The sequence below is a fragment of the Cetorhinus maximus genome, chromosome 2 (genome assembly GCF_964194155.1).
Source record: "Cetorhinus maximus chromosome 2, sCetMax3.hap1.1, whole genome shotgun sequence".
NCBI classification, from domain to species: Eukaryota; Metazoa; Chordata; class Chondrichthyes; order Lamniformes; family Cetorhinidae; genus Cetorhinus; species Cetorhinus maximus.
In genome coordinates this window covers 43,520,933-43,534,332 of record NC_135880.1, presented here as the reverse complement: position 1 = coordinate 43,534,332, position 13,400 = coordinate 43,520,933, and the positions used below count along the sequence as shown (strand labels likewise).

At 37.2% G+C, this 13,400-nt stretch overlaps 1 protein-coding gene across 3 annotated transcripts in view; it reads left to right on the top strand.

Moving 5' to 3' along the window:
* The window catches only part of fcho2 (FCH and mu domain containing endocytic adaptor 2), a 262,256-nt gene extending 256,851 nt beyond the window's left edge, over window positions 1–5,405 (top strand). For all 3 annotated transcript variants that reach the window (XM_078564063.1, XM_078564079.1, XM_078564071.1), the window contains 2 exons: window positions 1,753–1,917; window positions 3,104–5,405. In XM_078564063.1, the coding sequence (XP_078420189.1) occupies window positions 1,753–1,917; window positions 3,104–3,126 (188 nt within the window). In that variant the 3' untranslated portion in view covers window positions 3,127–5,405. The remainder of the gene's footprint in view (window positions 1–1,752; window positions 1,918–3,103) is intronic.
* The last annotated feature ends 7,995 nt before the right edge of the window (window positions 5,406–13,400 follow it).

Genomic DNA, 13,400 nt, shown 5'->3' with positions numbered 1-13,400 from the left:
CTTCTAAACTCTAGCGAGTATAGGCCTAAACTGCTCAATCTCTCCAAATAAGACAAGCCCCGCATCTCTGGAATCAATCTAATGAACCTTCTCTGAACTGCCTCCAGTGCAACTACATCCTTCCTCAAGTAAGGGGACCAAAACTGCACAGTACTCCAGGTGCGGTCTCACCAATGCCTCGTACAGTTTCAACAACATTCTTTTCACCACTTTGCAGTTTTTACATAATGAAGGTAGTATGGAGATAAAGGTGCCTTACAAAGTATTTAAAGCACAGAAACCGTCAATGTTAATGCTCCACACGAGCCTGCTCCTACCCTTCTTCATCTAACCCCATCAACATACCTTGTCAGGTTCAATGGAAGCATTCAAAAGGGAATTAGACAATTATCTGAAAAGAATGAATGTACAGGGTTACGGGGAGAATGGAACTAGGTGAGTTCCTCATTCAGAGAGCCAGTGTAGACATGATGGGCCAAATGGCCTCCTGCCCCGTAACAATTCTTTCTCTATCATATATGTGTCTAGCTTCTCCTTGAATGCATCTATGCCATTTGCCTCTACTGCTACTTGTGATGGCTGGTTCCACATTCTAATACAAAAACAGAATTACCTGGAAAAACTCAGCAGGTCTGGCAGCATCGGCGGAGAAGAAAAGAGTTGACGTTTCGAGTCCTCATGACCCTTCAACAGAACTGAGTAATATTAGGAGAGGGGTGAAATATAAGCTGGTTTAAGTTGGGGGGGGTGGGGGGAGAGAAGTTGGGGGTGCTGGTGGTTGTAGGGACAAGCAAGCAGTGATAGGAGCAGATAATCAAAAGATGTCACAGACAAAGGAACAAAGAGGTGTTGAAGGTGGTGATATTATCTAAACGAATGTGCTAATTAAGAATTCCAGCATCCGCAGTTTTTTGTTTTTATCCACATTCTAATCGCTGTTTGGGCAAACTGTTTCTCCTGAATTCCCTGTTGGATTTATTAGTGACTATCTTATATTATGGTTCTTAGTTCTGATCTTGCCTGCAATGTTAAATGAAAACCTTTTCCTTATGTCTACTTTATTATCCTTTCATAATCTTAAAGACAGGTCCATTTGTCAGTTCTAAAAGATCCTTGATTTGAATCATTAACATTGTTCCCACTGACCTGCTGAATATTTCTAGCATTTTCTGTTTTTTATTTCAGACTTTGACGTATTTTGCTTCTGTTTGAGTTGCTGTTTCTTGAACACTAATGCCCTAGCAATGCTTGCACAAAATATATTGTATGGTGCTAATAAACATGAATTCATATTACTGCCAGTCTGTACTGCAATACCACTGTTGAGGTGGGAGTAGGTTTAGTATATGGTGGTCCAGTGACCACTCATGACTAAATACAGCAGTAGAATTTACAAGAATATTAGAAGTAATGAGTGAATGCATGGAAGAAGCCAACAGTTTGTCTTATACAATAGGTAGTATTTGTATCATAAGTAATATAGGCAACTTTCTTGTTCAACATAAATATGGAGATCTGTGTAAGATTTAAATATCAAATGCTAGGAGTGAATGCTATCTGATGACAGATAATTACCACAATACTAGAATGATTTTTCCAGACAATATTAAATCACACAACATCTAATTAATATCCACCGATTAGCTCTTATTAGAAAAAAATATACAGACAGTGTAAAGAAAGTGAGTTTTTTTTAAAGAACGTAATGTACTTGTATGCATTACTGCACATTGAATGCCCCTTTTCTTTCAGGTTCTGGATCCCTCAGAGCAAAATTTGACCTGTCAGAAGGTCCAACCAAACCATCAACTCTTGCAGTCCACTTTCTTAGTGAAGGATCCACACTGTCAGGAGCAGATGTGGAGCTTGTAGGCACTGGTTATAGACTTTCCTTAATAAAGAAGAGATTTGCTGCAGGTAACAATTGCAGATTTTTTTTTGCATTTCTAAGACACAATTGTGGAGAGGCTTATTGGATGCTGTAAAAAGAATTTTTTAAGAGACAGACACAGTGTTGTAGTGGTTTTGTTACTAGACTAGTAATCCAGGAAATAGAAGTTGGCAAATTTCAGTTCAGTTTTTAGATGCTGAGAGGTTGTTTCTCCTGGCGAGAGGGTCACAATCTCAGGATTAGGGTCACCATTTAGGACAGAGATGAGGAAATATTTCCACTCAGGGTTGTGAATGTTTGGAATGCACCCCAGAGGACTGTAGATACTCAGTTCTCGAGTATATTTTAGACCAAGGTCGATACATTTCCAGGCTCTAAGGTTATCGAAGGAAATGGGGATAGGGTGAGAACGTGGACTTGATGTAGAATTTCAGCCGTAATCTTATTGAATGGGGAAGGAGCTTCTTATTGAATGGCAGAAGAGGCTCAAGGGGCTGTATGGCTTACTTCTGCACCTTTTATTCTTATGCCCTGTTTTGCATTGTATAATTGGCAAATATGAACACTACATTTTAGTAAGCGTATGGTTTTGAGGTTTGGGGGGCAGCAGGTGAATTTAAAATGTTTAAGGAGCATTACATCAGCTATCTGTTGGTTTTGGCCTCAAATCCGTTCATAGTGACGTCATTGATGACTTATTAAATTTTACAGATGAGGCAGTATTGCAGCCCCCTATGGTTGTGCTTGATTTTCAAGATGTTGACATTTTTGGCTTAATTATCTATTTCTTGGTCCTACTATCAGTTTCAACTACGTTGAATTCAGTCTCTCAAACAATATCTTAACCAGGATTTAATTTAGTTTGTCATCAGTATATGACTTGTCTGTCACAATAATGCAGTCTAATTTCTGATGATAAGAATTTTAAAAAGTAACAGTTGTACAGGAAAAATGCATTCAGTTCTTTCTATTTTTTCTAAATAAAACCTGATTCTTTTGGAGAGGTTTGTAGTTTCAGCATTGCTATCATTTGGTCTATAATAATTGCAGATTAGTAAACTGCTTGACAGCAATGCCATCCTAAATGCTGCACATAATATTATCTACAATATGTCATTGGTGGTTTTTATTTTGTTAGATCTCGAGCATTCATGTATATAGTGTAAATGGAGTGTACTTGAAGAAAGTGATTGTTTTTTCTCTCTTTAACAGGCCGGTACATGGCAGACTGCTGACAGTTCCATCAGTAAATTTTGTTTCGGTGAAGGACAAGTTCACTACCAGGCGTTTATTTTGATGGTACATTTATACTTGCCTTCCAGTTCCAAACAGTACGGCATTCAGAAGTAAAAGATGGACAATAAGAGTATTTTCAAGGATACGAAAATTTTAAAATCTAAATTCTGCCTTTGCCTTTTTTTGGTAATTGAGTTGTGAGGAAAATCCATACTACGCAATGTAAACATGCACTTTCTTTTAGAAAAAAGTCATTTTGGGGGAGATTAAGTTGTATTTTTATTACGTTAAATTAGCACTGATGTGATTTTCAACACTGTTTAATTTTTTTTGAAACCTGCAATATTCAGGAAATATAAAGTAAATATCTTTGAATACATGATTTTATTTAGACTTTAATGAAGTCCAACAAGTGATCAGTAGTTATGCTGAAATATGTAAAAATGTATAATGTATATCAAACACATATAAATATATACGATAGAAGAACCAGCATTAACCATTTGCCTTCACTGTGCTTCTGTACTATTCTGTAAACAGATATAGTTTTACAAATTACAAAGTTTTGCTGATTGTAAGATTAGGTCTTGCAACAAAAATGTTAAAAATCAATGACAAATCTACAAGTTGCAGAAATTTGTATCGGTTAATATGAACTGTTTTACAGCCTTTCTGATTCTATGTTGTATTCTTGTGTCATAAAAGCAGGTATTTTTCTGAAGGGTGGTACCATAGACATCATTAAAAAAAAATTCAAACTGAAATGTTAGGTTTCGGTTATGGTGTAAATGGAAGATATTTCACTAATGATGGTGAGTTATAGCAGTTGTTACATAAGTGGTGAGTAGCCCTTAACAAACAAGCATTGTTGGGATTTGTGGAATGAAAAACCACCTGGACCTAATGTTCTATGGGCACACAGCTCTTGGTAGTCTTCAAATTAATTCTGGAACATTGCTGCAGACTGTTAAGTTATTTGTGAATATGGATTGTTACCGTACATCAAATTGTCAACTCGTGGGCTATTAAGTTTTAAGTTGTTATGCATATGTGGATAGAATAAAGCCAAGATATTATATCAATGACAGTTGCAAAAAATCTTTCACAAATGTGAAAAGGCTCACAATGTCACAAGCAGTACAGGGAAGTAGTGAGTTAGGAACAATCTGCTCTATTCATTATAAGGTGAAGAATACTAAGTTGCTTTTATTTACAGTGCAATTAATAATCACCTGTACAATGGAATTATCACTAATCCCTGTAAAATTAGCTACCATTTATTTGGGACCCAGTGCCATTTCATTTGTCCACTCAGTGCATTCCCTTACTGTGGGCTTCATGTTGGTATACATGCACTAAAACAACTGTCCATAGTTGAGAATGTATTGATATTTTGTGAAAGCTGAGAATGTTGGTGCTGGTGTACAGTTTCACATAGTAGATATTTTTGTTGACCGAATGGTAGCAGCCTTTTTTTGTAGCTTGTGGGTGGTATTCCAGTTTTTTTATTGAACTAGGGGTGCCTGGATTTATCTCTCTTTTTTAACTGTACTTGTGTTACTTCAGAAATTAAATAAATGTCATCTGGTATTTCACCAGGTCATCTGGTTGAGCAAAACTGGAAATGTTTTTGTATCTGACAGAGTTTCAGGTCAGTTTATTATTTCACCTACAGATTAAAAATCCTTTAACTACCCTATTGCAAAAAGTGCAGAAGTTACAGTTCACGTGTCAACATTGGTTCAGATTTATTTTATCGAAGTTAATTTTTTTTTAAATATGTGCCTTTATCTTTATTATTGTGCCTCTAGTTTTTTTCAATGAAAATCCATTAAGCTAAACAATTTTTATGTATGAACATTGCAAACATTTGTATATAAATATACTAATAATCCTTAAATTCTTTTGTATTTGGATTTAGAAGGGAAAATGAATGTGATATAACTGGAGTCTGTGGTAAATAGTGTTTCAAAAATGTTATTCCTTTTGATGGGCTATTTGCAATAAACTGTGGCCAATGTAATGGGAAACATAAGATGCTCATGTTTTTAGCTTGATATATAATACATCCACTGTTGTACATATGATTTGCTTTAATGCTCATGTAATATGCAATGTTATGGTAATCTTAGAATACAGTGAGCATGGTCAACTTTTAAACAAAGTGTGAAAACAACAAAATGTGCAAAACGTTTAATTTTGTTCAAGATTTTCTATGCAAGGAAAATTGCCTGATCGACTTTTATTTGGTCTAGACTATAAACTTTATATCTGAAAATTATTGGTATTATTACCTGCTTTTTAAAAGAAACGCTGCTTCCTAAAAGATTATAAATGTTCATCTATAATGTTCTATTGAAAAAAAAACAAGACTAATTGTTAGATCACAAAATACCCAATGTTTCCTTGCAAACTTTTCTACTTCACTAACAGTAGCATTAATTTGAACTAACTCCATTCATTTGCACTCTTTTGTAACATAAAGTGCAAGGGAAAAGGGCCAACACTTTGCAATATAAACAGTTCTGACATCATACAGATAGGAAAATTACTATTTTCTGAGCAGGCTCCAGAGGCCGAATGGCCTACTCCTGCTTCTATTTCCTATGTACTAATTGGTCAGTTGAGTATTACAACAAAAGGACAGCCATCGTAACAACTTTAATTCTCAGTTGAAGGTACAAACCTGGAACTTTCCTAACAGCTTATTGACAAATACCATAAGGTACCATTGAACAGTACAGGCTAGGAAGGTTCCAGTTTCAATCCTTGCTCTCTGCTTAGTTAAAAAATCGCAGGCAGGGTAGCATAGTTGGTTAATAAATTTGGCATTAGCACCCGCGGATTAGCAAAGTAATAAGCTACCTAACTGCTTTCACAGAGAAGCTATCCTGTGATGCCTGTTGGAAATGCACCCACATCAATTTTAGATGAGGACGGGCTTGGGATTCACTACCACCTGTTTGAACAGCTCAAATGCTTTTTGTCCCCTGTTATACCTTCAAGAAAACAAAAGCAAAATACTGTGAATGCTGGAAATCTGAAATAAAAATAGAAAATGCTAGAAATACTCAGCAGGTCTGGCAGCAGCTGTGGAGTGAAAAAGAGCTTCTTGTTCAGTGTGGTCAATAGGCCACCAACCAGTGGAAAGGATGTAGAGGAACAAACTTACAAGGAAATTGCAGTGAGGTGCAAGAATTATAAAGTAGTTATAATGGAGGACTTAAATTATCTGAATAGAGACTGGGATGGTAGTGGTGTAAAGGGCAGAGAGGGGCAAGAGCTCCTAGAAAGTGTTCATGAAAAATTTCTACAGCAGTATGTTTACAGTCCAATGAGAGGAGAAGCATTGCTGGACTGGGTTCTTTGAAATGAGGTGGGCCAAGTGGATCAAATATCAGGAGAACATTTAGGGGGCAGTGATCATATATAATAAGGTATATGTTGGCTATGGTAAAGGACAAAGAACAATCTAGAGTACGAATAATTAATTGAGGGAAAACCAACTTCAATGGGGTAAGAATGGATCTAGCCTGAATAAATTGGAATCAAAGATTGGCAGGAAAAACAGTAACTGAATAATGGGCTCCTTCAAAGAAGAGAGAGTTCGGGCACAGTCAAAGTATATTCCCTCAGAAGAGAAAGGTAGAGTAAACAAATCCAGAGCTCGCTGAATGACAAAATGGATAGAGATTAAGATGGAGAAGGAAAAGGATGCTTATGACAGATGTCGGGTGGATAATGCAAGTACCAGGCTGAATATAGAAGGTTCAGAGGGGAAATGAAAAAGCAAATAAAAGAAGCAAAGAGGGAGTATGAAAAGAGACTGGCAGCTAACATAAAAAGGAATCCCCAAGTCTTCTATAGGCATACAAATAGAAAAAGGGTGGTAAAATGAAGAGTAGGGCTGCTTAGGGGTGACAAAGGTGATTTACGCATGCAGGCAGGGGAAATAGCTGAGGTATTAAATGAATACTTTGCATTTGTCTTTATCAAGGAAGTAGATGCTACTTCAGCATTGGTGAAAGAGAAGGTAATTCTGACAATAGAAGAATTTAAAATTAAAAGATATTAGATAGGCTGTCTATACTTAAAGTTGATAAAGCCCCAGGATCGGATGAGATGCATCCAAAGATACTGAAGGAAGTGAGAGTAGAAACTGCGAAAGCTCTGCCCATAATTTTCCAGTCTTCTTTAGACTCCGATGGTTCCTGAAGACCAGAGAATTACAAATGTCACACTTTTGTTCAAGAAGGGCAAAAAGATAAGCCCGGCAACTACAGGCCAGTCAGTTTAACTTCAGCGATGAGGAAACTTCTAGAAACTGTAACTCAGGACAAAATCAATAGCCATATGGACAAATAAGGGTTAATTAAGGAAAGCCAGCATGGGTTTGTTAAGGGAAAATCGCATTTAACTATCTTGCTGGAGTTCTTGATGGCGTAATAGAGAGGGTTGATGAGGGCAATGCTGTTGATGTGGTGTACATGGACTTCCAAAGACATTTGTTACAGTGTTCCGAAACAGACTTGTGAGCAAAATTGTAGTTCATGGAATAAAAATAGCAGCATGGATACAAAATTGACTGAGTGACAGGAAATAAAGTAGTTGTTAATGAATGTTTTTCGGGCTGGAGGAAGGTTTGTAATGGAGTTTCCCATGGGTCAATGTTGGGACCCTTGTTCTTGCTAATATATATTAATGACCTAGACCTTGATGTACAGGGAGCAATTTCAAAATTTGATGTCGATATGAATCTAAGGAGCATTGAGAGCAGGATCATGTAGACCTTCAAAAGGACATAGACAAATTGATGGAATTGGCAGACACGAGGCAGATGAAGTTCAATGAGGAGAAATGTGAAATGATTCATTTTGGTAGGAGGAACAATATAAAATAAAGAGTACAATGCTTTAGCAGAGGGACCTGGTGTATATGTGCATAAATCATTGAAGGTGGCAGGACAGGTTGAGAGAGTGGTTAATAAAGCATACAGTAACCTAGGCTTTATTAACAGGGGCATAGAGTACAAGAACAAGGAGGTTATGTTGAATTTGTATAAGACCCTAGCTCAACCTCAGCTGGAATTTTTATTCATTCATGGGATATGGGCGTCATTGGCTAGGCCAGCATTTATTGCCCAACCCTAATTGTCCTTGAAAAAGTGGTGGTGAACTGCCTTGTTGAACACTGCAGTCCATGTGGTGTGGGTATACCCACGGTACTGTCAGGGAGGGAGTTCCAGGATTTTGACCCAGCAACAGTGAAGGAACGACAATATATTTCCAAGCCAGCATGGTGCGTGTTGTGTCCAATTCTGGGTACCACACTTTAGGAAAATGTGAAGGCATTGAAGAGAGTACAGAAAAGATTCACGAGAATGGTTCCAGGGATGAGGATGTTTAATTATGAAGATAGATTGGAGACCTTGGAACTGTTTTCCTTGGAGAAGAGAGGGCTGAGAGGAGATTTGTTAGAGGTATTCAAAATCATGAGGGCCCTTGATCAAGTAGAAAGGGAGAAACTTCCCACTCGTGAAAGGATGGAGAACGAGAGGTCACAGATTATTGGCAAAAGAAGCAAAAGCAACATGGAGAAAAATTTTCACGCAGCACGTGTGGGGGTCTGGAATGCACTGCCTGAGTGTGATGAAGGCACCACGTTCCTCTCCCAAAGATGCTGCAGGCCTGCTTAATATTTCCAGTATTTTCTGTTTTTATTTTATACCTTCAGGATTGACCACTTAAATATGGTGCCAGAAACTTTTGACACCTGTGGAACTGTACTCCAGGTCTGCCTTTAGCCGAGAAAGGGTGAATGGAGAAAATGGAATGAAAATTTGGATAAAAGGGAAAAAAATTGTACCAACCTGAAAATAGTGATGCCAAGAATTGAGGACAAAGGTACCTGAGGTCAAATATTCTACTTATTAAAACCTATATACACAAAAACACACATCAAATAATAAAGAAACTCGTTGTCTTTTAGTCTTGGATGAAATCTTATACTTTCTGCCAACTAAACTTGATTCCCAGCTACAAACATTTTGAACTGTGACGGGCTGGAACTTGCTGGAGAAATAATGGCATGTTAACAATGCACACTGTTATTAATGTGCAAATCAGCCAGCAAGTCCGGGGGATTAAAAGAAATGCCATGAGTTGCGAGTCTCCAGAACCTACTGGTCAATTTACTTTACACAGCAACATCTCTTCCATTGCATTTCTATTATTTTAAGAATTACTGGATTAGCAAGTATATTGGTCCTTAAACCTGCTCCAGAAAATTAAGTTTGGTAATTATTAGCATAAGTACCCTTGTAAGGATATAGCAATTGTTAATGATGGTCAATCAGCTTTTCAGGTCCTGAAAGGGAACAATTCAAACTGGACTTTCATTCCATCAGGTGGTGAATTGTGGTTGTACATTTTAAAAATCTCTTCAGAACAAAAATCCTTACTTACCTGTCTCACTCTTTCTTTCTTTCCTTCTATTTCTTTTTATGTACCTGATTTGACTCTAATTTGCCCTATTTCCTTCTCAATTCCTTAAATCTCATCGATTAAGGTGATACATTATGGGTCTTGCAGTTTACATAGGTCCTGGATGCTCTGTTTCCTTTACCACACCACCATCAGTTCATATTTGCAGCAAATTGCAGTGTAAAAGGTTTTTGAGCTGAAGGGTACATGGAAAAAACAGGGTACGTCATTAGATGCTCCACTTCAAGTTCCTGCCCAACTTGTTGAGATATTCACGTAATACTTTCAAAACATATGAAACATTTCCTAGTTTGTTTGAATTTAAGTATGTGATATTTGACATATACTTAATGTTGGTTGAGGACAGTATGGAACTTTTCTCTGATCTTTCCAATAGCGAATAGTTTGCTGATACTTGCTGACTGGACTCACATACAAGGATTGAGGACTCTGGGTCTATACTCGATGGAGTTTAGAAGGATGAGGGGGGATCTGATTGAAACTTACAGAATACTGAAAGGCCTGGATAGAGTGGACGTGGGGAAGATGTTTCCATTAGTAGGAGAGACTAGGACCCGAGGGCACAGCCTCAGAGTAAAGGGAAGACCTTTTAGAACAGAGATGAGGAGAAACTTCTTTAGCCAGAGAGTGGAGAATCTATGGAATTCATTGCCACAGAAGGCTGTGGAGACCAGGTCATTGAGTGTATTTAAGACCGAGATAGATAGGTTCTTGATTGGTAAGGGGATCAAAGGTTACGGGGCGAAGGTGGGAGAATGGGGTTGAGAAACCTATCAGCCATGATTGAATGGCGGGGCAGACTCGATGGGCCGAATGCCCTAATTTCTGCTCCTATGTCTTATGGTCTAACCCAACATACAAAGAATGGTCACTTAGTAGCAACCCTTCAGTTTTCATCTGCTATCTGACTCGAATCAAAGTATGCTTTGCTTGTGGGTGAGTTTGAGTTGCCTGTGTTGCAATCCAGTTAGGAACTGTTGACATTTAAAGAGAAATCCGAACACCTCGTTTTAACCAATAGAACTATGCCACAAGATTTCATGCTTTGAAACATAAACTTTATTGTATATAAAAGACTTAAACAAAACAAGCACTATTAATTTAACAATATGGTTTATAACAATGTATGTTATGCACTCAGTTTTACTCCTTACTTTCCCCAAGAATTCTCTGATACTTTATGATATCTTCGAGTTACTTACTTCTGTCAGGACCACCCAAAAGGATGCCACAGTTGTATGGAAATTATTCTTAATTCTCCTCAGTTCCAGCTATCCTTGGAAATAAGACTTTCATTTACTATCTCTTGACTGTGAATGCCTCAGTCCCTTGTTCTGGTTGCCTTCTCAATACTTCCCAGCTATTCTGCTGGTTGTTTTATTTTGACACAAGACCCTTTGAGGACCACTGTAGATTCTTCCACTAGCTTCAAATAAGGCAATCTTCTAGCTTCCATTTTATGTCCTTACCTTTCTAGCTGTTAACCTTTTTAAGTCAACATGGCCCCAACTTTTCAAGTGTAATAGTCTCCAAGGTTGTTTTAATTGCATTTACCCCATTTTCTACAATTAAAACTTTAATTCCTAGAACTAAAAGTTAAAGTCTAAAACACAAGAACCATGAACTAGAAATTCACAACACCTAACCAGTTAAAGTTCAAGAAAATCCAACTTAACCCTTGCTGCCTTTTTAGGGTAGGAAAGAGCGATGGAGGAAAGAACATGCTGGTGTTGAAAAGTGGTCATTCATTGCAAAAGGGCTGTCTACTCAATCAGTATCCAGTCTGAGCCTAGGTATGAAGCTTGAGGTGTTGGAAGCACTTAGAAGAACAGTAAATTGAATCATGTGTGAGCATGAATATTTATTTGAAATATCTTCAAAACAATATTTGCCCCATTTCTTTCAGGTGCACATTGTTAAATGATTATGCCAGAAGTAAATATTATGGAATTGAGCCATTTAGAAATGTAGGATAAATTAAAGATTAAATGCCTACGTGGTATGTATAAACATACATTTGAGGTAAACAGTTTATTTGTTATTGTACACTCAATTGTGCGAAAAGTATATAAATATACAAGCATTCATTTTAAAAAATGATATAAATGGCAATTATTTTTTCCATTGTCACCAAACAATTAAACATTGTCTATATTGTCCTTTCTGATGTGACATTTACTTATATAGTAGAAATAAAACTAAAGTTGTGAAAGCATTTTTGAAGATAAAACACCATCTAAATATAATCCGAATTTACCAGATGTAATCTTCAATGAATTGAGATTTTTGTCCAATCCATAATTGATTATATGCAGAGTTTTATTAAAACAACTACACAGACCAATCATTTGTGAATACAAACCAGCCATAACTAGTAAGTTGAATTGCATATGTTCTAGTCTGGAGCAAGTATTTATGAATATATAAGAGGTCAATAATACCTTTCAAAGCTATTATCTATATAAAAGCCTCAATAAATGTATAGGGGTTCTATAATTATTAAATATGTATATTTAGTGAAAATCATACCAGACTGTAAGATCACAGTGAGAATGATAAGTTCAAACAGGTAGACAAATTTTGTTACCTAGGAAGTATGTTAACATCAGCCTGAAAGTGCGAACGAGAAATAAATCAAAGGATTGGAATGGCCAAAGACACATTTCAAAAAATGAAAAAGAATATGATCAACTCAAAATCAGCCATGAAAACAAAGCTGAGAATCCTGGAATGCTACATCACACCAATTTTAACATACAGAAACAAGTGTTGGATGATCAGTGAAGCAATGCAGGGAAGAATTGAGGCTGCAGAGTTGTGGTTTTTGAGGTGAATAATGAAGATAATCTTGGCCAAGACACACTACCAATAAAGAGGTATTAATAAAATCTGAGACCAAAAGAACTCTGCTGACTAAGATCAGTAGAGACAGTTGGAATTTCTTGGACACATAATAAATCATGATTTAAAAAGTCTGATCCTGATGGGTAAGATTGATGGTAAAAGAGATCAAGGTAGACAAAGAACACAAACCTCGCAAACTGAATGAATGTATCAACAATGAAAATGATCCACTCCTCCAAAGCAAGATTAACATGTCGCCAATGCCCTCTTAGATGGTACCTGGAGAGGGAGAAAGATTTAGTTCACTGGTTCTTGTTTCCTTACGTAGCTCCCCTGTGCTCATCTAAACAAGTTTGTGCACTCTTAAGGAATTAAAGTTTGCAATAAAGACAAATTACTTCTGATTATACATTAAGACATCCACGGACTTGTTTTCTTCAAATCTGTAGATTCTTTTCATTTTCATAAAGCTAATTTTATCAATGTATCTTGTCACGGCTTTTAAATTTGTGCCTATAAATAAATGTAATATATAAATTCCATTTGAGTACTGTGTACTGGTTGAAATTTGTGTTTAATAGAGAATATTTTTTAGATTTTTAGTCTTAAAATTCTGCCCCAGGTTTTATCTGTGGTCCCCTGCTGGTGGGTTTTGCAGGTGGGGGAATACCTGTAAAGCCTTGCCACCATGGCCTTACCACCATCCTCCTGGCCACCATGACATGTCTGCAATTTTACCAGGGGATGGGCAAGGCCTGCCTGTCCTTGCACCAATTAAAGTCCTTAAGTGGGAAATTAATGACACTTAAGGGTCCTTTCCTGCCCAGCTTCAAATTTAAGGGTGGTAGGAGGAGTTCAGAGTCCTGCTTGGGCCTTGGGCAGGAAGGTGGAGGTGACACCTCCCTCAATGGCCTCCATTCCACATT